At 37.2% G+C, this 23,937-nt stretch overlaps 1 protein-coding gene across 3 annotated transcripts in view; it reads right to left on the reverse strand.

The window, feature by feature from the left end:
- The window catches only part of YAF2 (YY1 associated factor 2), a 79,011-nt gene that overhangs the window by 45,290 nt on the left and 9,784 nt on the right, over positions 1-23,937 (reverse strand). Inside the window, exon 3 of one of the 3 annotated variants that reach the window (XM_008002907.3) lies at positions 7,882-7,953. The exons of 1 other annotated variant lie outside the window; for it this stretch is intronic. In XM_008002907.3, coding sequence (XP_008001098.1) covers positions 7,882-7,953 — 72 coding nt within the window. Of the gene's footprint in view, positions 1-755; positions 886-7,881; positions 7,954-23,937 lie in introns of those variants that run through there. One more of the 3 variants, XM_037997266.2, reaches the window with a different exon arrangement.

The following is a 23,937-nucleotide window of genomic DNA, read 5'->3' on the forward strand; positions in this document are numbered from 1 at the left end:
AAATCTAAATAGCATAATTTTTATTTCTATTTTTTGAGACAGAGTGTCATTCTTGTCACCCAGGTTGGAGTGCAATGGCACGATCTCGGCTCACTGCAACCTCCACCTCCCAGGTTCAACAGATTCTCCCACCTCAGTCTCCCAAGTAGCTGGGATTACAGGCACATGCCACCATGCCCAGCTAATTTTTGTAGTAGAGATGGGGTTTCACTATGGTGGCCAAGCTGGTCCTGACCTCAGGTGATCCACCCGCCTCCACCTCCCAAAGTGCTGAGATTACAGGCATGAGCCACCACGCCCAGGGCTAAATACCATAATTTTTAAATTCATCTTGACATCCAACAGAGCAAGTTCCTCCTCATTCTTTTTCTTCTTCCAAAACTATCTTGGTTATTCTTGAACCTTTAATTTTGCACATGAAGGTCATTTTCCACACACACACACAAATCATACTGGGATTTTTGTCTGAAACTACATAAAATTCACAAAGTAATTTTTCAGTAATATTTACTACTAAATAAATTTTAACTTCCCACCCAAAAATACAGTATATCCTGCCTTTTATTCATGTCTAATTTTATGTCCTTCAATAAAATGTTGGGTACTTTATAGAATTTCATATGAAGAAGATATTTTTTATTTTTTAACTGGCTACTGCTAGTTTGAATGCTGACCTTGTATCCAGCAATGTTGAATTCTTTTATTAATACAAACAGTACGTTCATTTCTTTTAACATTTCTAGGAAGAATCTCACCTCATTTCTCTTCCTTTCCAATCCTTTTGGATTTTCTTTCTTTTTTGTTTATTGATAGAGATATATCTGTCTTATACTTGGCTTTAATGAGAATGTTTCCGAAGTTTCACTATTAAGCATGATGCTTGCTATTTGAAAGGTAGCCTTTACTGTAAGAAAAAAAGTTCATTTCTGTTTATAGTGTAAGAGTGGTTTTTTAAAACTTTAATGGGTATTGAGTTTTAACATATAGTTTTACCAAATTTATCTAGATTTTTTCCTAAATTTTCTTATAAATTAAAATTGATACAGTTTTCAAATATTGACCTATCCTAAACTCCTATCCCAACTAAAATTGTTATGTCTGTGTTCATAAGTAAAACTGAATGTAGTATACTTTCCGTTGTATAGTCTTTCCATTCTAGATTTAAATGCTAAACTTGCCTGATAAACAGGTAAAGTAACTTTCCCTCTTTTTCTGTTCTCTGAGTCAATTTGTATAAGATTGAGATTAGCTGTTCCCCAAAAGCAATATCTAAAATTATAATTACAAATATCATCATTAAAACGAACCCTTCATACTTGAGATGCTGAGGTGGGAGAATTGCTTGAGGCTAGGAGTTTGAAGCTGCAGTACACTATGATCATGCCTGTGAATAGCCACTGCACTACAGCCTCAACAGCACAGCAAGACCCCATCTCTAAAAAAACCAACCAAAAAAAAAAACCTATTCCTTCTGATACCACTTCACACAAACTAGAAAGGCAATAATTAAAAAGATAGATAATGAAAAGCATTGGTGACATTACAGAAAAATGTGAACCTTTGTACACTGCTAGTGGGAAAATAAAATGATGCAGCCACTTTGGAAAACAGTCTTGCAGTTCCTCCAAAGTTTAAACACGGAGTATCACATGACCCGGCAATTTCACTCCTAGGTATATATAGTCAGCGCTCCATATCCATGGATTCAACCAACTGCAGATTGAAAATATTCGGGGGGAAAAGTTGTGTCTATACTATGTACAGACTTTTTTCCCTTGTCATTATTCTCTAAGCAATATGTAGTATAACAACTATTCACAGAGCACTTGGGTTATATTAGATATTACAAGTAATCTAGAGATCATGTAATGCATATAGAAGAATGTATACAGGTTATATGCAAATACTGTGGCATTTTTATGTCAGAGACTTAAAGCATCTGAGGGAGGTCCTGGAAACAACACAGGACTATAACAGTTCACAGAAGGACTATTCATAATAACCAAAAAGTACAAAACAATACACACATCTATCAACTGATAAATGAATAAACAAAATGTGGTATATCCACATACAATGATGTATTATTTGGCTATAAAAAAGAATGAAGTGCACTGACATATGCTACAATGTGGATAAACCTTAAAAACATGCTAAGGGAAAGAAATCAACCCCTCCCAAAACACATACTGTATAATTCCATTTTATGAACTGTCCGGAACAGGCCAATCTATAGAAATAAGAGGTAGATTAGTAGATGCCTAAGGATAGAGGGTTAGGAGAGATGAAAATGTTCTAAAAATGACTATAGTAATTCTTGGCAAAACTCTGTAAAAATACTAAAACCTACTGAATTGTACATTTTAACCAGGTAAGTAATATGGTATGTGAATATCTCAATAAAGTTGTTATTAAAAGCAAAAACACCTATTCCTCTTGGGGAAATTTATTACAGCTTCAATTTCTTTAATGGTTTTTGGTTTCTTTTTCTTGTACAGACAAATTTGAAAAAAAAATTTACTAGAAAATGAAACTCTGATTTTTAAAATTTATACACATATAAATTATTAACGATTTCTTATAATTTAAAAAATCACCATTAGAGTTGTACTGACACCTCTTTTTTAAATTTGACTATTAGTCTCATCTGTTTTTCTTGGGTATTTCCAGAATCAACTGAAAATAATCAGTTTTGACTGATCGCGACATTGTTTTTATTGCTGCTGCTTATTTTCTTTCTCTTTTGAGACAGAGTCTCGCTCTGTCACCCAGGCTGGAGTGCAGTGGCGGCGATCTCAGCTCACTGCAACCTCCACCTCCCAGATTCAAGCAATTCTCTGCCTCAGCCTCCAGAGTAGCTGAAATTATAGGCGCCTGTCACCACACCTGGCTAATTTTTGTATTTTTAGTACAGACAGGGTTTCACCGTCTTGGCCAGGCTGGTCTTGAACTCCTGACCTCGTAATCCACCTGCCTCGGCCTCCCAAAATGCTGGGATTACAGACGTGAGCCACTGCTACAGGCCATTGCTGATTATTTTCTAGTTCTATTTTCATTTTTATTATTTCCTCTTCTTTCTTTGGCTCTACTCTTTTTTTAGTTTTATAAATTGAACAGCTGGCTCATTTATTTCCAATCTTTCAATCTAATACATTCATTAAAGATTACAATTTTATCCCCAAGTACCATTTTTTGTGCATCCCTCAAATTTTGATATAATACTTTTGTTGTGATTTAGTTCTAATCATTTTGTAATTTCCATTTTGTATTTTAATTCTTGAAAATTCTTAATCATTTTTCCTTTAAAATTGCTTCTCCACTATTTTGTGTATGCGCTCTTCTAAAACTCCAATTAGATCTATATGGGAACTGCTCAATCTATCCTCTGTCATCTTTTCTTCCATATTTTTCACCTCTTCATTTCTCTGCATGTCTCTGTGCCTGTCCGAAGAAGTACTCATTTCTTTCTTCAAATTACTAACTTCTCTCTTTAGCTGTGTCAAATCTTCTATTGTTTTACCCATTTATTGAGTTATTTTATTACAAGCTATATTTTTCAAGATTTTAATTGGTTATTTTACATAAATATTTGTTTCTGAAGTAACTGTTTTTGTTCAATTATAATGCAATATGCTCTTAAAAAAAAAAAAAAAGTAACTAATGTCTGGCCGGGTGCAGTGACTCACACCTGTAATCCCAGCACTTTAGGAGGCTGAGGAGGGCAGATCACCTGAAGTCAGGAGTTCGAGACATGGCGAAAACCCATTTCTACTAAAAATACAAAAATTAACTGGACGCGGTGGTGCGCACCTGTAGACCTACCACTCACAAGGCTGAGACTGGAGAATCGCTTGAACCCAGGAGGCAGAGGTTGCAGTGAGCCAAGATCACGCCACTGCACTACAGGCTGGGCGACAGAGTAAGACTCTGTATTTAAAAAAAAAAAAAAAAAGTCACTGACAAATTTTAAGCTAAAAAAACCTTAGGCAAAATGTTCTTTGAAAAGTTCTCCACTATAAAGCTCCTCTTTAATGACCAAAAAAAAAAAAAATCACTTTTTAGGAATTCTCTTGGCTGCTCTTCTGCCAAATGTTATCCCACTGTGCCTACCTGCTTCAAGGCATGAAGTTCTATTATTCCCATTTTAGAATTAGAGAAACTGAAGCACAAAGTTCTTTTTAAAACACTTTCTCCCCAACGTTTTTTAAAATTTCAAAGCCATAGAAAAGTTGAAAGTACAGTGACCCATATACCTTCTACCTAGATTCAAAATTGTTAACATTTACAACTTTTGCTTTACCTTTTTTTCTCTCTCTCCATATACATGCACACACCATGCCCAAACTTCCACACTTTTTTTTTTCTGAACCCACTCCTGAGCCCAACATGATACTTCACTTGGAATATTTCAATATATTTCTCCATATTTCAATAACACTCTCAATATAATGACCATATCATTCACACTAAAGAAACTATGAGATTGAACAGAATTGTACAAAGACATGCAGCAGTAGATTCAAAACTAGTATTTAAGTCATCTGACTAAATGTTCTTTATCTTGGCTTGTCTAATGATTGGACAAACTGCTTTCTGATGATTATTTAGAAGAGGCAATCTGTCAAAGAGCATTTCCTTCCTTCATTTCTGAAAAAAAGCAATAATCTAAGATATTCAAACTGCAAAAATCAAAGATACTGTATTTCCAGTTTGTTTTCTAACACTAAATCTTTAACGGAAGCCACTCTATACTCTCAAAACTATACACTTTTTTTATATGCCACAAGATAAATTATTATCATATTAAATAATTAGAATTTCACTTTACCAGTTTTTAAAGGGAAAAATTGTTTTTAAGAAAAAAATACACTACAAATAAGATTGATGAGGCAAATGAATCTGCTTCATAGATTAAAAAAACTGGTAAGTGTAGGCCTGGCGCAGTGGCTCACACCTGTAATCCCAGCACTTTGGGAGGCCAAGGCAGGCAGATCACAAGGTCAGGAGATCAAGACCATCCTGGTAACACGGTGAAACCCCGTCTCTACTAAAATTACAAAAATTAGCTGGGCGTGGTGGCGGGCGCCTGTAGTCCCAGCTACTTGGGAGGCTGAGGCAGGAGAATGGCATGAACCCGGGAGGCGGAGCTTGCAGTCAGCCAAGATCACGCCACTGCACTCCAGCCTGGGCGACAGAGCGAGACTCCATCTCGAACAAACAAAACAAAACAAATAAACAAAAAACTGGTAGGTGTATTCATGAATCTATAAGAAAAGCTAATGTTTCAGTGGGGATGATTTAATCTCAGTCACTGATGTTAGGAACTAGTAAGATAAACCATAAATATCTTTAAAAAAATCTTAGAAAAAGGCAAACTATGTTTGCTCTCAAAGAACCTAAAAACTCAGTTTAAGAGTTGCATATTTTTATTATACAACATACTTGTATAAAAAATAAAATAGTAATTTTTTTAAAAAAAGAGCTGTATATTTTTTAAAAATAGCAATATGGCCAGGCGTTGTGGCTCATGCCTATAATCCTAGCACTTTGGGAGGCCAAGGCGGGCAGATCACTTGAGGTCAGAAGTTCAAAACCTGGCCAACATGGTGAAATCCTGTCTTTACTAAAAATACAAAAAAGTTAGGCAGGTGTGGGGGCAGATGCTTGTATTCCCAGCTACTTGGGAGGCTGAGGTAAGGGAATTGCTTGAACCTGGGAGCAATTGTGAGCAGAGATCATGCCACTGCACTCTAGCCTGGGCGACAGAGTGAGACTCTGTCTCAAAAAATAAAAAATTAAAATTAAATTAAATTTAAATTAAAAAATGGCAATACAACCTAAAGCTAATATTTAATGGCTAAACTGTATCATTCAGCTAACCATAACCACAAAAACATTTAAGATCAATCTACAGCCAAATACTAGCCAATAAGGGTATTAACTGGGTGCTGCTAAGGCACTGTATTAAGTAAATCCCATGAATTAATACAATGTTACAGACATCCCACTTTTCTACTGAAGAATTGGAGATAACAAAGATACTAGCATAAAAGGACTGATAAAAGGGGTAAGACTTGCCTCAACTTTAAAGTACAGAAATCAGAACGGAGAGTAGTTTACCTGAAGAAAGTCAGAAACCACAAACCAAGTGTAAATATAACTATCCAGGTAAGAACAAACAAAAGTTTCAAACTGAAGAAATTAAGGCTGGATAAACAGGATGGAATTGGTATAGTAGCAGGCCTCAAGTATCCAGAAAACGGATGAAAGATTTGTAAAACAGCTATAAGCAGGACACCACTACAAGCCCTTTATATTCAAAATGCCTTTTTAGAAACAGTAACCTAGTAATAATGCAAAATGAGTGGGAGAAAAATGAGAAGCAAGAAACTAATTATATAGTAACATTTACAAATATCAATTCAGTAAGTTATTTGGTACCTGAGGAAATCAGAGAGCTCAAACTGAACCAATTCTGCTACACTTCACATCAAGTCTTTTCATTACAAATAAGGAAGTGGTAAATATAACTGCAACATATCCTATATTATTTTTCAAACATATTTTTCAATGAAGTTCAAGATATATTGAAAACTGTCATTAAGAAGTGCTAGTCAAAAAAAAAAAAATAGTGCTAGTTAGGCCAGGAGTGGTGGCTCCCACCTGTAATCCCAACACTTTGGGAGGCCAAGGTGGGCAGATCATTTGAGCTCATGAGTTCCAGACCAGCCTGGGCAACATGGCAACACCCCATCTCTATAAAAAATAAAAAAATTAGTTGAGCATGGTGGTGTGCAACTGTAGTCCCAGCTACTTAGGAGGCTGAAGTGGGAGGCTGGCTTATGCCCAGGAGGTAGAAGTTGCAGTAGGCCAAGATCACACCACTGCACTCTAGCCTGGGCAATAGAGCCAGATTTGTCTCGAAAGAAAAAAAAAAGTGCTAGTCAATTAAACTATCCTTGCTGGTTAGTACTACTGTGCCAAAAGAAATTCACCAAATATGACATCTCCATAAATTTTACCGTGTAAATATTTACTTCAAAAAAGCAATATCATAAAGAAATGTATAAAAGAATTCAACGTTTAGCCTCCCTATATTGCTTTAGAACAACTACACCATTTACCAAAAGGCAATAAATGTGTAAATTTTTTTGAGACGGAGTTTTACTCTTGTTGTCCAGGCCGGAATGCAATGGCACAAGCTCGGCCCACCACAACCTCCACCTCCCAGGTTCAAGCAATTCTCCTGCCTCAGCCTCCCAAGCAGCTGGGATTACAGGCATGCACCACCATGCCCGGCTAATTTTCTATTTTTTGTAGAGACAGAGTTTCTCCATGTTAGTCAGGCTGTTCTTGAACTCCCGACCTCAGGTGATCCACCCACCTTGGCCTCCAAAAGTACTGGGATTATAAGCGTGAGTCACCAACCCTGGCCGAGTAAATGTATAATCTTTTAGAAGCAGCTATTATGTAAATAAGATACTTTAAAATTAATGTCATACTTTTTACTCATACACCCATTAATAGCTCAATATTTACTGTCCATACAATACTTTCCATAATCCACATCAAACATACAAAAAGAAGCTATCCCAAATAACTTCCTTTCTTTTCAATTAAATTCCTTCTCAAGGGACAAAATTTGGGGGAAAAAAAAATCTCAAGTTTGTGAAAACTAGATTACTTACCAGTAACTTGAGTTATCCTATTGGGTCTTTTCCCTCACAGATCCACCTCTCTTGCCCTTCTGTCCAGCATGAGAATCTTCCCGATGGGCATCCACTGGAACTGAGGGGGCATGCAGTACAGACGTATATGTAAGAAAGTTTGGGGGAGGGGATTTGGGAGATGCTAGAGACATGCTTCAGTGCACTTGCTTACCTTCCTGAAATTGGAAATTTCAATGGTTCCTTGGTCTTCGAGGCATTCACAATAACTTCAAACAATGTGGATCTGTGGAGATTACCCAATAGGAGAACTCCAGTTACTGGTAAGTGATCCAGCTTTTTCTTCTCTATCAGAATAAGAAGATTATTTCATTTTATTTGATATTATAATTACACGTAGAACTACAGGGGAAAGCATAAATTCACTAGATAACTATATATGCATATATCAAAGTAAATATGGAAACAATTTGCTAAATATAATGTCAGGGGAAACTTCTGACATTATCAGAAACATAAGGAAAAGAAAATCATTAGAATGGTTTCATTTTAAAACATCTACTATAATGGCTGCTATATTTTAATATACAAAAATATCAGCCACCAGGCTATTTCATTTTGCTAAAACAATATCATTATATTTTATATTAGTACAAGAATAGTTGGTCAAAATCTATCATTTCTTAACTAGCCATTGTCATTAACATTCACTAGATTTTTGGTATGGAAGCCACCACGGTGGACTAACAATATGTTAGAATTCAGATAAAATGCATCGATACAATTCCCATTTTATCACTCAAGTCTTAACCAGGCCAGGCGTGGTGGCTCATGCCTGTAATCCCAGTACTTTGGGAGGCTGAGGCAAGAAGATCACCTGAGATCCGGAGTTCGAGACCAACCTGGCCAACATGGCAAAACCTCATCTGTACAGAAAATACTAAAATTAGATGGACAGGGTGGTGCACGACTGTAATCCCAGCTACTCGGGTGGCTGAGGCACGAGAACTGCTTGAACCTGGGAAGCAGAGGTTGCAGTGAGCGGAGATCGTGCCACTTCACTTTAGCCTGGATGACAGAGCGAGACTCTGTCTCAAAAAAAGAGAAAAGAAAAAAGAAAGTCGTCCGGGCGCCGTGGCTCATGCCTGTAATCCCAGCACTTTTGGAGGCCAAGGCGGATGGATCACCTGAGGTTGGGAGTTCGAGACCAGCCTGACCAACATGGTAAAACCCCATCTCTACTAGAAATACAAAAAGCAGCCAGGCGTGGTGGCATGCGCCTATAATCCCAGCTACTCGGAAGGCTGAGGCAGAAGAATTGCTTGAACTCAGGACGTGGAGGTTGCAACGAGCCAAGTCATGTCATTGCACTCCAGCCTGGGCAACAGAGGGAGACTCTGTCTCCAAAAAAAAAAAAGAAAACAGAAAAAAAAAAAAGTCAGCCGGACACGGTGGCTCGCGCCTGTGATCCCAGCACTTTGGGAGGCCAAGGCAGGCAGATCACCTGAGGTTAGGAGTTCGAGACCAGCCTGACTAACATGGTGAAACCCCATCTCTACTAAAAATGCAAAAATTAGCCGGGCGTAGTGGCAGGTGCCTAAAATCCCAGCTACTCAGGAGGCTGAGGCAGGAGAATAGCTTGAACCCAGGAGGCGGAGGTTGCAATGAGCCAAGATTGTGCTTGGGAAACACAGCAAGATTTCATCTCAAAAAAAAAAAAAGTCTTTAACCATGTGTCACCTATTAACACACCAACCACAAACACATAAACGTATGCCAGTCATTGATATTAATAATGTTAATTTTAAATACTTGTACAAAAGAAATATAGCAAATTTTTATATAAACTTTTAAAATAATTGCCTAAAAATGGGCAACATTGATATAAAAACTATTTCTAGTCAAAAGAAAAAAATCCCTCCAAAAGAAATTTCTTCAAGCTCACATGAAGATATTATATTACCTTTAACTGAATACATATTAATCAATATATATTCATCATATTCATTTTAATGTGCCACAGCAGTGATGACTTCTAACACTAGTAACTACACTAGCAGGTACTAGATACAGATATATTTTAATACCCTTTACCATCATGCTTCTAAATAATCACCTCCTTCCTTCAAGAAACTTACGATTTCATGATTCTTCATTCTATGGAAACAAAGAAAGTGTATAGCTTTTCCTTTAAGAATAGTCTGGTAACTAACTGACCACTGAATAAATGAAAGAAAACAAACAAACAAACAAAAAAAGGGGATAAAATGGTCTGTAAAATCATTCTACAAAATCAAATTCAAAATGTAATTCTAATGAAAATCTTATATTTCAATCCTGTTATGAGGTCATATTTGTATTTGTTAGGGTTGACAACACACCTGTCAAGATTGTCAAGATCTGTGCTAGATTCTTTCTTAAATTTAAGATACAAATTGCCTTGGGTAAATGCAAGCATTTTTCTATAAATTTGAATTAAGTATAACAGTAATAAATTCATTCACTTTTAAATGACCCATTCAAACAGGGGTACTACACAGACCTCCATTTCTAATTGGAATAAATATCAGAAAAGGGTCATCTAAGTAACTTTACTAGTTTACTAGACTCCTAGTCACTGGAGTAAGTACATAGCACAAAGGTCTTATATGTTTATAGTGATAAAACAGATCAAGGAGCAATAATGCAAATATTTTATCCTAATGGTATAAGCTAATATAAAAGATGTCATTAAGAGGCTTGGCACTGTGGCTCAGGCCTGTAATCCCAGCACTCTGGGAGTCCAAGGTGGGCCTTTCTCTCACTGTCCAGACATCTTGCTTTGGGGTAAACAAGCTGTCACGTTCTGAGCCTATAGAAAAGACAAGCCCACATAGCAATAAACTGATGTCTCTGGCCAACAGCCAGATGCCTGAGGCCTGACAACAGACCTGTGAGTTAATGTGGAAGCAGGTGTTCTAAGGTCTGCTGACAACCACATGAGTGAACTTGCAAATGGATCTTTCCTCAGTTGAGCCCTAGGATGACTGCAGGCTTCTGAGAGAAAAGGTGGGAAAAAGAACAAAATTCTATTACATTATTTAAATTAATCTGACCAGATTTTGAAGCCTTACATTACTTTTCAAGTCAATTCTTAATAGCCATCTCTAAAGTGAATAATTTCTGTATAAAACTGATTTTATACAACAATAACAAATTTTTCTAACATCACAAATTTCAATTGTCTCAAGCCAACTTGAGTGGCTCCAAATGTCTCATTTTCCTTCCTTAGGGAAAGTCATCCTTTTTTATTTCCATTGAATAAATAACTTTTTAAAATAGAAATTCCTCTTTTACATTTCAACATATTCATGCAAATCGTTCTGCTTTAATATAGTTAATTTCATTATCATTTTAAAAGTACATATAAAACCATAAGTACTGAAATGCCATACCTTAAAAAGTCTTCATTGTGTGTATATTAATGACCTTTTTATGGAAACATAAAAGTATTAGTAACAGTAAGGAACAAACTCATTTTCTTTTATCTAATCTCAAAATATTAATGCCCCATTATCTTTCACCTAACTAGAAGAACAGCCCAATTAGTCTTTCTATTTATACATTACTGCAGGCTGCCAGTCCATTCTCCTTACAGAAGCCACAGAGCATTTCTACAGTTAAATTCATTAAATGGCTTCTCGTTACACTTCCAATAAAATCTCAACGTCACATCATTTACGACTAAATTGTGATCTGGCATTTTACTCAGTTGTTCACCTTCATCTGATGCCACTCACCCTCTGCCTCACTATGCACTAGTCTTTGCTCAATGTAAAACAAACTAACCAAAGGGCTTCCAACTTGCTGTTAACCATAACTCTTTCACAAATACCTCCACTTATCCCTTTTTTTGAGATAGGGTTTGGCTTTTGCCCAGGCTGGAGTGCAGTGGCACAATCTCAGCTCACTGCAACCTCCCCTTATTGGGCTCAAGCCATTCTCTTAACTCAGCCTTCCAAGTAGCTGGGAAACCAAGCTCATGCTACCATGCCCGGCTAATTTTTGTACTTTTTGTAGATACAGGGTTTTGCCACGTTGCCCAGGCTGGTCTCGAACTCCTGAGCTCAAGTGATCCAATGGCCTCAGCCTCCCAAAGTGCTGGGATTACAGGTGTGAGCCGCCATGCCCAGCCTCCTCTTATCCATCTGCCCATTAAATGCCACCCACTCACAGAAGCCTCTCCTCTTCACCTATTTCAAGTAATTCCTGTCATTGCCACAGTTTGCAATTATTTTTTCTTTTTGTATATTTTGTTTGCAACTTAAATTCCATGAGGGCTGGCCGGGCACAGGGACTCACGCCTGTAATTCCAGCACTTTGGGAGGCTGAGGCGGGTGGATCACATGAGGTCGAGAGTTCAAGACCAGCCTGGCCAACATGGTAAAACCCCTTCCCTACTAAAAATACAAAAATTAACCAGGTGTGGTGGCTGGCGCCTGCAGTCCCAGCTACTCAGGAAGCTGAGGCAGGAGAATCGTTTGAACCTGGGAGGCAGAGGTTGCAGTGAGCTGAGATGGTACCAAGGCACTACAGCCTGGGCAACAGAGCATGACTCCTCCATCTTAAATAAATACATTAAATTAACAAATAAACAAATTTCATGAGGGTAAGGATGTGTCTTGTTCTCCTTTGTAACTCCATTACCTAGCCCAAAACCTGCCTCAAAATAGCATTTTAATGTTTAATGGTCAATTAAAATATTTGTGAAATTCAAAAGCCACTCACTGATTTTTAGTTCTAGAGTCTTTCTAGACTCTATAGACTCTAGAATAAGAAAGAGTATTCCTTTCTTATTTTGCCTATGTTCTAAATAACTTTGCTATTCAGCACTCCTAAAACCTGAATCTTTAGGCATTGTAAATCATATGAAATCCACTGTAGGCTGGGTGCAATGGCTAACACCTGTAATTCCAGCATTTTGGGAGGCTGAGGTGGGAGGATCGCAAGAGCCCAGGAGTTCGAGACCAGCCTAGGCAACATAGTGAGACCTCATATCTATAAAAAATTGAAATAAAAAAAGAAAAAAAAATCCAGTGTACTTCACAGATAGCTGTTACTTTATAGAACAAATGAGGTTTTAAAAGAAGTTCTATGATTTGCTTCGTTAACCAATCATTAGAGTGCTATGATTCATTCCTCCTAAAAACAGAAAATAAGGGTTTCTTGAAACTACACATATTCCCTCACAATTAAGTATGCAATCTCCCAGGAGTTTTCAAAGCTACCATACAGTGGCCGGGCGCAGTGGCTCACACCGGTAATCCTAGCACTTTGGGAGGCTGAGGCGGGCGGATCACCTGAGGTCAGGAGTTCAAGACAGCCTGGCCAACATGGCGAAACCGCGTCTCTACTAAAAACACCTAAAAAAAATTAGCCAGGCATGGTGGCACCTGTAGTCCTAACTACTTCGGAGGCTGAAGCAGGAGAATCACTTGAAACCAGGAGGCAGAGGTTGCAGTGAGCCAAGATCGCGCCACTGCACTCCAGCAGCCTAGGCTACAGAGCGAGATTCCCTCTCAAAAAAAAAATAAAGTTACTGTACATTTACTTACCACTTAAATTCTTGACACCAAGAAGGACCCAATGTTTTGGGATTTTTGTTGTTGTTAATTCTATCACATTTTGCAGCTATAATCTAAAGTGATGGTTAGAGGCATAGACTTAAAGATAGATATTACTAGATAATTATATCCTCGGGAAACAAAGTTAGTTACTAACATAATTTTACTCATCTTCCTATCTACCAATATTAACCTCCTTTATTTAGCCTAAAAATATAAATCAGAATTATTGTAACATGAAAAGCTGAGGACAAGCACTATGCAGAATTATTATCTTGTTACAACTTAAAAATACAAATCTAAATGCCAGACTTACTAAAACAATATTACATGGAACTTGAGAGAAAAATTAAGATTCTGTCTGATGAAAGTAAAAGCCATTGGACGTGGCTAAACACACCCCCGTCTTTTTGAAAATATCCTCTTCCTTCTGTTTCTGTATTGTTACACTCTCCCGGGTTTCTTACTCCCTATTAATTTTCTTTTCCTTCTCCATTTCTTTCTTCTTTGTGGGATGCTCTTCTCCTACCACTGTAAAAAAAATAAAGATGTTCCTCAAAAGTCTCTCCTAGGTCTCTTTTCTCATGGTATGCAATCTATTCCCTCCCTCATCTGTCTTACCCGCTCCTACAGCTTCAACTCAAATCATGTGTACTAATGACTATCAAATATGTATTTACAGCCCTTTCCTCCTTCCTAAGCCTTACCCAACATATCCAAACTGCTTCACAGATCTTCCCTCTCAGATTTTCCCCAGGCACCCCAAATTCAACCAATCTATAGGTAAACTATTACCTTCCCCTAAACCTGTCTTCCTATTTGCTATCTCAGTGAGAACACACACCACTCACTCAACGGCTTAAGCCAGAATCCTGAGATTCATCCTTGATACCTCCCCTTCACTACAACCCAACTTCCTCCCTCCCACAACCATATCCAATCAACCATCAAGTCCTACAGATCTCTCCTAAACACATCTATACATTCATCTCTCTCTCCTATCTGGCATTCCCCTTGTTCAGGACATTAGTGCCTCTTGCCTAGACTATTAAAATGGCTGCCACTAAATGGTTTCTCTGCCTCTAGTTAAGATTCAGCAAGTAAGCAAGCATGACACAAGAGAGAATAAAATCTATCGGCTGTGGTTTCCATCATGCATTATATTGACGGTAAAAGAAAACATTTTTAAAACTGCTGATAATTGAACATGCAGGTAGCTCAGACTGACGTAAGTTCTTCTACCCAGTAAAATGGGTACAATTAAACATATTCCAACTAACTCACAAAATTATGAAATTACATAAATATTCCTTAAAAAAAAACAAGAAGTGGAAAGCAGTTTAAAGCAGCAACAGAATCAGATATATAACAAAGGGCCTTTTGCAGTTCATTTAAGTATTATCAGTACCTACACAAGGCATTGTGATAGGCATTGAGAATTTTTAAAATATTATTACAATTATCCTTATTATTAACTAAGAAATGTGCTAAATTCATTTCATTACTTACATTTATTTACGACCAAAAAACCACAAGAATATGAATGTCAAGGAGGGGATTTAAACCGAAATGTGATAATGGACCAATGGTATGGCCCTCAGGAAGGAAAGAAACGAATACAAAATATTTTCAATACACTGTGTAAATACATCATCACTTTTAGCATTGAATGCTTTAAGAGTAATTGAGAGGACATTCATTCTGACCTAGAGACAAGGGAATGCTTAGCCTTCAGAGATGAAGCTTGAATGATCATAAAGACCATGAAATTGTGGAGGATGGGGAAGTGGAGGGCCGAAGAAACAGCATAATATATAAAAGGGCACAGTGGCCTAAAACAGACCACGACCATGCTCAGACAATCCCAACCTTGAAAACAGATGTATTCTTTATGGAAAACAGTAAAAAATTCTGCTTTTACCTGCTTAATTCTTAAGTCTATATATACTGCTTACTCCTATTACACTACCAGAGTACTTTCTAGACGTTAAAACTTACTGGTAAGGTCCAAATTTTTATGTGACAGTCTACATCAGGCCACTAGGAAACACACACACACACACACACACACACACACACACACACAGATGATTATCGATCTCATCAAGGCTTAGGTATTTCATGGTATTTCAGATTACTGCAGTCATAAAGCTGGGTGCACACAATTACCAACCACAGTGATATGCATTTATACATTTCCCTTTTTGACTTATGAATATGGTTTGTCTGCTTTTAACTGTTGTATCTGCATGACTGTTAGTATACCTGAGTATCTATGCTTGCAAAAATGTTATTGCCTATTTTACTGCGTAAAATGGCCTATGAATTGTTCTGTTTTTTATCTGTTTCTCAAATAAATCCCCTTTTTAAAATCTATGTGTCTTTTAAAAAATGTATTATTTTTTCCAGAATACATTTTTGGGATTTTGACCTTTTAGGATTGTGATTTGGGGGATTTTAGACTTTAAGGATGTTGATTTTTCAGGATTTCAACATTTGAGATTATGGCATTCAGGACCGTATCTTTTGGGATTATGGTTGTCTCCCAAAATAATCTTATTAAATGTTATCAAAATGTATTATTTGACAGCATTATGAATTTAACAAATGTTTCATCTGTAAGTTATAGTGCTCATTACTAATTTAATCAGTCGATTATGCAGCTCTGAGCCTTACTAATTTTGGTCCTTAAACAGAACAAATGTGTCTAAGATGATGAGTGGGGGGAGAAAAGGAAAGATATAGGGAAGGAGGGAAAGAGAAAGGGCTTTCAAGAAAGAAAGCTTCAAATCTCTCCTGCCACCCTACAAAACTCACTAATACCTCTTCTTTTTGAAATGTGAGGGTAGGTAGTCCAGTCACAATTAACCTAGCCTGAGATGAATAGAATTTGAGTGGTAAAACAGGGCAGTGATTTTCCACAAAAAATGTTTTGCAAAACACATAAAATAAAAATTAAGAGAAATCCTAATAAAATATATAATAGTATAAATGATCTGGATGAAGTGAAGTGGGCAACCACAGAGCCCCACTTGCTTGCTCCCACTGAGCCAATTCCACGAAACCATAGGGATCCAGTCAACACAATTTGAAACCACTGGGCCCTCCTGAGGGAAAGTCAGGTCTCTTCTACCACAAAAAGCTTGTTACTTGATTCTAACAGGCAAACCTCTCTCCTCTTTACCCTCTTATTTCCTGAAGCTTGCTCTTTCACAGGAGGCTTCCCAAAGATGTCCTTCGATGAGCTGTATGGTTGAAGGAATGTACAGCTGTGTACGGATATTGGGAGCAGCGGTAAGAGATAGGAAGTATAACAGAGAAAGCATTTTTGGACATGAGAGTTCATTAAGCTCATTCAGAGAAGTATCTGCTGAACAGACTAGGGGGACCAGGGATATAGACACAGAGAGATGCCCACATACCCACATTCCTGTACACATATGCATGCCCAGGCACATGCCTATACATACAACCCTGCCTGCACACACAGATGCACACACAAAAACGTGAGAGAAAAGCTCTTTGGAAAAAGCAGCTCAAAGTGGGATGAATACCTCAGACCCCTGTCCACCTATCTTATCTGGAAAAAAAAGAGCAGTGTTTCTCAAACTTCAATGTGCATATAAATAACCTAAAGATCCTATTAAAGTGCAGGTTCTGATGCAGTAAGTCCTCAGTGAGGCCTGAGATTGTACATTTCTAACAAGCTCCCAGGTGATGCTAACACCACTGGTCTGTGGACCACACTTTGATAGCAAACTCCTACATAACAGCACATCTCCACACGATCTATATTAAAATTGAAAAACAAAGTTCCCTGGTAAAAATAAGACTCAGAACTGCTCAATTAAATAAGACAGAACAAACTGGAGCCTTCTCAGAGACTGGAGGACTTCTCAGAGACTTAGAGGACCAAGATTAGGTGAGAATGGTCATGAGAGGGCCCTAAAATGGTAAAAAGTCTGCTTTTTTCCCATTCTTCCAATGAGAGATACCTCAAGTTTCACTTTTAAATGTTAATATCTATGCAAAACTACAGAGTGGAAACACAACATTTTAGAAGTAGCTAACTTCTGACTGGAATGATAATATGAAGATAATCATTACTATCTTCCTCCTTATACTTCCTTAAATCTTTAATGTATACATAATACTTCAATAATCATGAGAAAAAGAATTATTATCTTAAGGAAAAAATAAAACTCCATCCCCCCCCACACCCCTCTATCACATACAGCATGATAATCTTTCTACCAAGTATGTTGGCCCTATATCTAACCTTGAAGGAAAGAGAAATAAGCAAAAAAACCTTTCATTCAACTAGTACAGTTTTATAAACCTCTTTATTAAAGACAAAGGAGTGAAAAGATCAACCAGTAATCACACAACCCAGGTTTCAATCTAGGCTCTAACATTAATTCGTTGACTAGCGGACCATCTTCCTCACCAGCCATACAGGGGACGGTTTGATGAGCAAATAGAATGCTTTACATTAGCATTTAGAAAAATTACTTTATTCAGACTTACATAAAACATAAAAGATATTCTAGTAAAGGAAGAACTGTTGGTGAAGTAAATAAAAATGAAGCAATCATAACATTTTAGAAGGTAGGCTAGAAATAAATACTAGTGCAGAGACTTTGGGCTCTAGGGGGACAAAAGATAAATAGCAAAACTGGATGAAACAAAGAAGAAAGAAGCCCAAAATCACTTTGCCTATTCCACGAATGCACCAAGAGCTTTACCTGTTGAGCAACTACCTCCCTGGCATAAAAATCATCTACTTGCTGCCATTCTGGGTTGACTGTCCCTAGTATATTCTTAAAAGTAAAGTATAATGTTGTGCAAAGGAACCCTGATCAGACTATAAAACATGTAAAGATGAAATGGTTTAATTCATATGTCTAAAAATTGTCAGGGAGCTATACAAACTTTACATCATACACACACACCCAGTCATTCACACATTCACGTATAATCAAAGTGATTATATTACTATCAGTGATTCTTAATATTTGTATCACAAATAAAAGAGAGAAATATACTTACTGGTATTTCTCCTGAGAAACACTATGGTATCAAAGAAGTGAGGATATATAGCAAAATAAAAGTTGTTATAAAAGACATAAAAATTAAGTTTGTTAACATTTGTACTTCAAAAATATTAGTAAATATAGGAAAAAAGACAGTCATTTTATTCTTTATTCACCATACGATTAGCCTAGATTTTTGACATTTAGTTCTTGTTTTTAAGTTCTTATATTATTTATAAGTAGTAGGTCGAATGTTAGGAACTGTCAAGAGGTATACCACCAGATTTAGGTATAGGGAAAAGAAGAAGAAGAAATCCTTAAGAAGTTACTTGCTAGCAAATTTAATTAAATGCTACCACAGCAAGGTTATAAAAAGGGACTGGAGGCTGGGCATGGTGGCTCACACCAGTAATCTCAATACTTTGGGAGGCTGAGGCAGGAGGGGTGCTTGAGGCAAAGTTTGGGACCAGGATTGGCAACATAGCAACACCTCATCTCTACAAAAATTTTAAAATTACCTGGGTGTGATGGAGCACGCCTGTAGTCCTAGCTGCTTGGGAGGCTGAGGCTTGAGCCCAGGAGTTTGAAGTTACAGTAAGCTATGATCGTACCACTGCACTCTGGCCTGGGTGACAGAGCAAGACTCTGTCTCTTAAAAAAAAATTTTTTCAAGGGACTGGAAATTCAGGTTTCTAAATCTCACACTGATCAACTATTGACGCAAGTCACAATACTTCTGGCCTGTTTTCTTATCTATCAAGAGGATACGAGGCTAGAGCCATGAGTTCCAAGAAACAGAAAAGACCTCAACCAGCAGATTGCTAAATATTATGTTAGTTCCCCAAGTTCCACAATTAAGAATCCTCCAAACTTACCTGAAAATCCCGACAAGGAGGTTTTGAAAACAATAGCAGTCTCAGTTCATTTCAAAAGTTTAATACACGCCTCTCTACTCCAAATCTCTCAAGATCTTCCCTCTGAAGATGCCCTTATCCGTCTATCATTAAGGTTTCAAGTAATAAAAACTTGTCTGGCTCAGGATGTGACTAAACACTCCAGAAACACTTCAAAGGTTCCTTATAGCTCTAAATTTCTCAGTAATGAATGAAGTACATACAGAATCTTTTAAAACATGATTATAAATCACAGCTCATGTAACAAAAGGTAGCGTTTTAACAACCATGAAAGCCAATAAACAAAAAACTGTAGGTGTTCAACAAATATTTGTTAAATAAGTAATTATTCCAAGCTATAAAGATTTAAGGAAAACATACCTTAAAGAAAAAAAGACTAAGATTTCACCAAATCCTTGAATGAAAACTTGATATTCCATAGAATGATAATCTTTCTACCAAGTATGTTGGCCCTATATCTAACCCTGAAGGAAAGAGAAATAAGCAAAAAAACCTTTCATTCAACTAGTACAGTTTTACAAACCTCTTTATTAAAGACAAAGGAGTGAAAAGATCAACCAGTAATCACACAACCCAGGTTTCAATCTAGGCTCTAACATTAATTCGTTGACTAGCGGACCATCTTCCTCACCAGCTATACAGGGGACGGTTTGATGAGCAAATAGAAGGATATAGAAGAAAGCACTCTCAATACAGTAAAGCACTTCACAAGTGCGCTTACATAAAAGAGCAGGATCGTTAAATTTATATATATTCAATACTTGAAAAATCATCCCAGGAATCATCTATATTGTAAATAAAATAATTTTATACTAGGGTTACATTATTAAGTTTAGTATATGTTTCATAAGTTATCTATTTTATTGGTTATATTGGCAATGATCGCCAGCATGATATTCAGGGTTTTTTTTTTTTTTCTTTTCTTTCAAAAGCATTGTTGAGAAGATTAAATGGTTTTAATTCTCATTGTTGAGAAGATTAAATGGTAAAGCCATTATCACAGTGGTTGACACACAGTAAGTGCTCAGTAAACAGTGGCCATTACTGTTAAAGAATAAATGGTGGCTTGTAATTTATTGCTGCCAAATCCTTTTTTTGTTGTTGTTACCATTGGTAGTTTCTGGTGTTGGAAACTCAGTGAAAGCTGTGTCTTTCATTATCTGTCACTTGTGCAGTGCTTTACTGTGCTCAGAATGTCTTCCTATATACACTTTAATTTGCTCATCAAACAACCCTATGCAACTGGTGAGGAAGGTAGAAATCCAGTCACATAATGAATATTAAAGCCTAGATTGAAACCCGAGTTGTTTGACGGAGGTTCATAAAACTACCATAGTTGAGTGAAAGGTTTCTTTGCTTATTCCTCCTTCCTTCAAAGTTACATATAGAGCCAGCATACTATGTAGGAAGTTTCAGTCTACTGAAATTTTACATCAATTATATAACTATCATCTTAAAAACAGCAGTTTCTTTAAAAAAAAAAATACACACACACACACACACACACAAATGAATAGATAAAGAAAAGGCTTTACCCAGCAATGAAGTGCCAGCTGTTTCAAAGAACATAATTTGGCCGAAATTTCTTAGGGGAGACAGTAATCAAACTGGAAATTGGCCATGATGTTAAAGCACATTTTACCAAAGGTGCTTTATTTATATTTATTTATTTGTACAGACGGGGTCTCGCTATGTTGCCCAGGCTAGTCTTGAACTCCTAGGCTCAAGCAATCCTCCTGCCTCAGCCTGCGAAAGTGCTGGGATTACAGGTGTGAGCCACCTCACCCCACCAAAAGTGCTTTATTAATAATGGCCACATGCGGCCATAAAAAAAGGTGAGTTCATGTCCTTTACAGGGACATGGATGAAACTGGAAACCATCATTCTCAGCAAATTAACACAGAAACAGAAAACCAAACACCAAATGTTCTTACTCATAAGTGGGAGTTGAACAATGAGAACACATGGACACAGGGAGGGGAACATCACACGCTGGGGCCTGTCGGGGAGTGGGGGGCAAGGGGAGGCAGAGCATCAGGACAAATACCTAATGCATGCAAGGCTTAAAACCTAAATGATGGGTTGATAGGTGCAGCAAACTACCACAGCACATGTATATCTATGTAACAAACCTGCACTTTCTGCACATGTATCCCAGATGTTAAAGTAAAATAAATAATAGCCACAACAATAACTGATTTCATATAAGCACAGACTTCTCCAAAAACTAGAACTATGTTGGAAAATCCATTCTCAACTGCTTGCATTTACTCACTAGCAAATATTACCTATCTTCTGTGCTAGAATTCAAACCCTTAAAGGCTAGAATTGGGTTTCATCCACAATTCTGTAGTCCTAGCATAATTCATTGCATGTTTCCCAGTAAGCATGCATTTATAAAATATTTTAGTTTCTTATAGGCCCTTGATGTCTGCCTTAACTACCTTAACTTTAAAAATCATTCAACAGAAAACTAACAATTTAGGTGAAGAATACAATATATTTATTTTATTATACTTTAGTTCTGGGATACATGCACAGAACCTGCAGGTCTGTTACACAGGTATACACGTGCCACAGTGGTTTGCTGCACTCATCAACCTGTCATCTACATTAGGTAATTCTCCTAATGCTATCCCTCCTCTAGTCTCCCACCCCAGGACAGGCCCCAGTGTGTGATGTTCCCCTCCCTGTGTCCATGTGTTCTCATTGTTCAACTCCCACTTATAAGTGAGAATATGTGGTGTTTGGTTTTCTGATCCTGTGTTAGTTTGCTGAGAATGATGGTTCCAGTTTCGTCTACGTCCTTGCAAAGGACATGAACTCATCCTTTTTATGGCTGCATAGTATTCCATGGTATATACATGACATATTTTTTGATGGGCATTTGGGTTGGTTCCAAGTCTTTGCTTTTGTGAACAGTGCTGCAATAAACATACGTGTGCATGTGTCTTTATAGTAGAATGATTTATAATCCTTTAGGTATATACCCACTAATGAGACTGTTGGGTCAAATGGTATTTCTGGTTCTAGATCCCTGACGAATCACCACACTGTCTTCCACAATGGTTGAACTAATTTACACTCCCACCACAGTGTAAAAGCATTCCTTTTTCTCCACATCCTCTCCAGCATCTGTTGTTTCCAGACTTTTTAATGATTGCCATTCTAACTGGCATGAGATAGTATCTCATTGTAGTTTGATGTGCATTTCTCTAATGACTAGTGATGAGTTTTTCATGTTTGTCAGCCACATAAATGTCTTCTTTTGAGAAGTGTCTGTTTATATCCTTTGCCCAGTTTTTGATGGGGTTGTTTTTTTCTCGTAAATTTAACTTCTTTGTATATTCGGATATCGGATGGACAGATGGCAAAAAATTTTCTCCAATTCTATAGGTTGCCTGTTCACTCTGATGATAGTTTATTTTGCTGTACAGAAGCTGTTTAGTTCAATAAGATCTCACCTGTCAATTTTGGCTTTTTTTTGCCATTGCTTTTGGTGTTTTAGTCATAAAGTCTTTGCCCATGTCTATGTCCTGAATGGTATTGCCTAGTTTTCTTCTAGGGTTTTTATGGTTTTAGGTCTTATGTTTAAGTCTTTAACCCATCTTGAGTTAATTCTGTCTAAGGTGTAAGGAAGGGATCCAGTTTCAGTTTTCTGTATATGGCTAGCCAGTTTACCCAATACCATTTATTAAATAGGGAATCCTTTCCCCAGTGTTTGTTTTTGTCAGGTTTGTCAAAGATCAGATGGTTGTAGATGCGTGGTGTTATTTCTGAGGCCTCTGTTCTGTTCCATTGGTCTGTATCTTTGCCTAGCCAGTTTACCCAATACCATTTATTAAATAGGGAATCCTTTCCCCAGTGTTTGTTTTTGTCAGGTTTGTCAAAGATCAGATGGTTGTAGATGCATGGTGTTATTTCTGAGGCCTCTGTTCTGTTCCATTGGTCTATATCTCTGTTTTGGTATCAGTACCATGCTGTTTTGGTTACTGTAGCCTTGTAGTATAGTTTGAAGTCAGGTAGCATGATGGCTCCAGCTTTGTTTTTTGTTTTGTTTTGTTTTGTTTTTCCATAGGATTGTCTTGGGTAAACAGGCTCTTTTTTGGTTCCATATGAAATTTAAATTAGTTTTTTTAATTCTGTGAAGAAAGTCAATGGTAGCTTGATGGGGATAGCACTGAATCTATAAATTACTTTGGGAAGTATGGCCATTTTCACAATATTGATTCTTCCTATCTATGAGCATGGAATGTTTTTCCACTTGTTTGTGTCCTCTCTTATTTCCTTGAGCAGTGGTTTGTAGTTCTTCCTGAAGAGATCCTTCACATCCCTTGTAAGTTGTATTCCTAGATATTTTATTCTCTTTGTAGCAATGGAATATACAATATATTTCTTAATACGCTGTACACTTTCACTACTTCATTGGTTTTAGTCAAGAAATACTTCATTTTTAGCTATATTATATAAATTTCAACAATCTGAAAAATAAGACCTAATAAGTGGCCACAAATGAGATCATAACAATAATACACAACTTGCCAAAGTTGTTCCTTAAAAATGCTAAGGTGTTCATGTACAATATCATCCTTGATATAATGCCAAAACAGTTGGGTGCAGTGGCTCATGCTTGTAATCCCAACATTTTGGAAACCAAGGTGAGAGTATTGCTTTGGCCCAGGAGTTCGAAACCAGACTGGGCAACATAGGAAGATACCCC

This window comes from Chlorocebus sabaeus, chromosome 11 (genome assembly GCF_047675955.1).
Source record: "Chlorocebus sabaeus isolate Y175 chromosome 11, mChlSab1.0.hap1, whole genome shotgun sequence".
NCBI classification, from domain to species: Eukaryota; Metazoa; Chordata; class Mammalia; order Primates; family Cercopithecidae; genus Chlorocebus; species Chlorocebus sabaeus.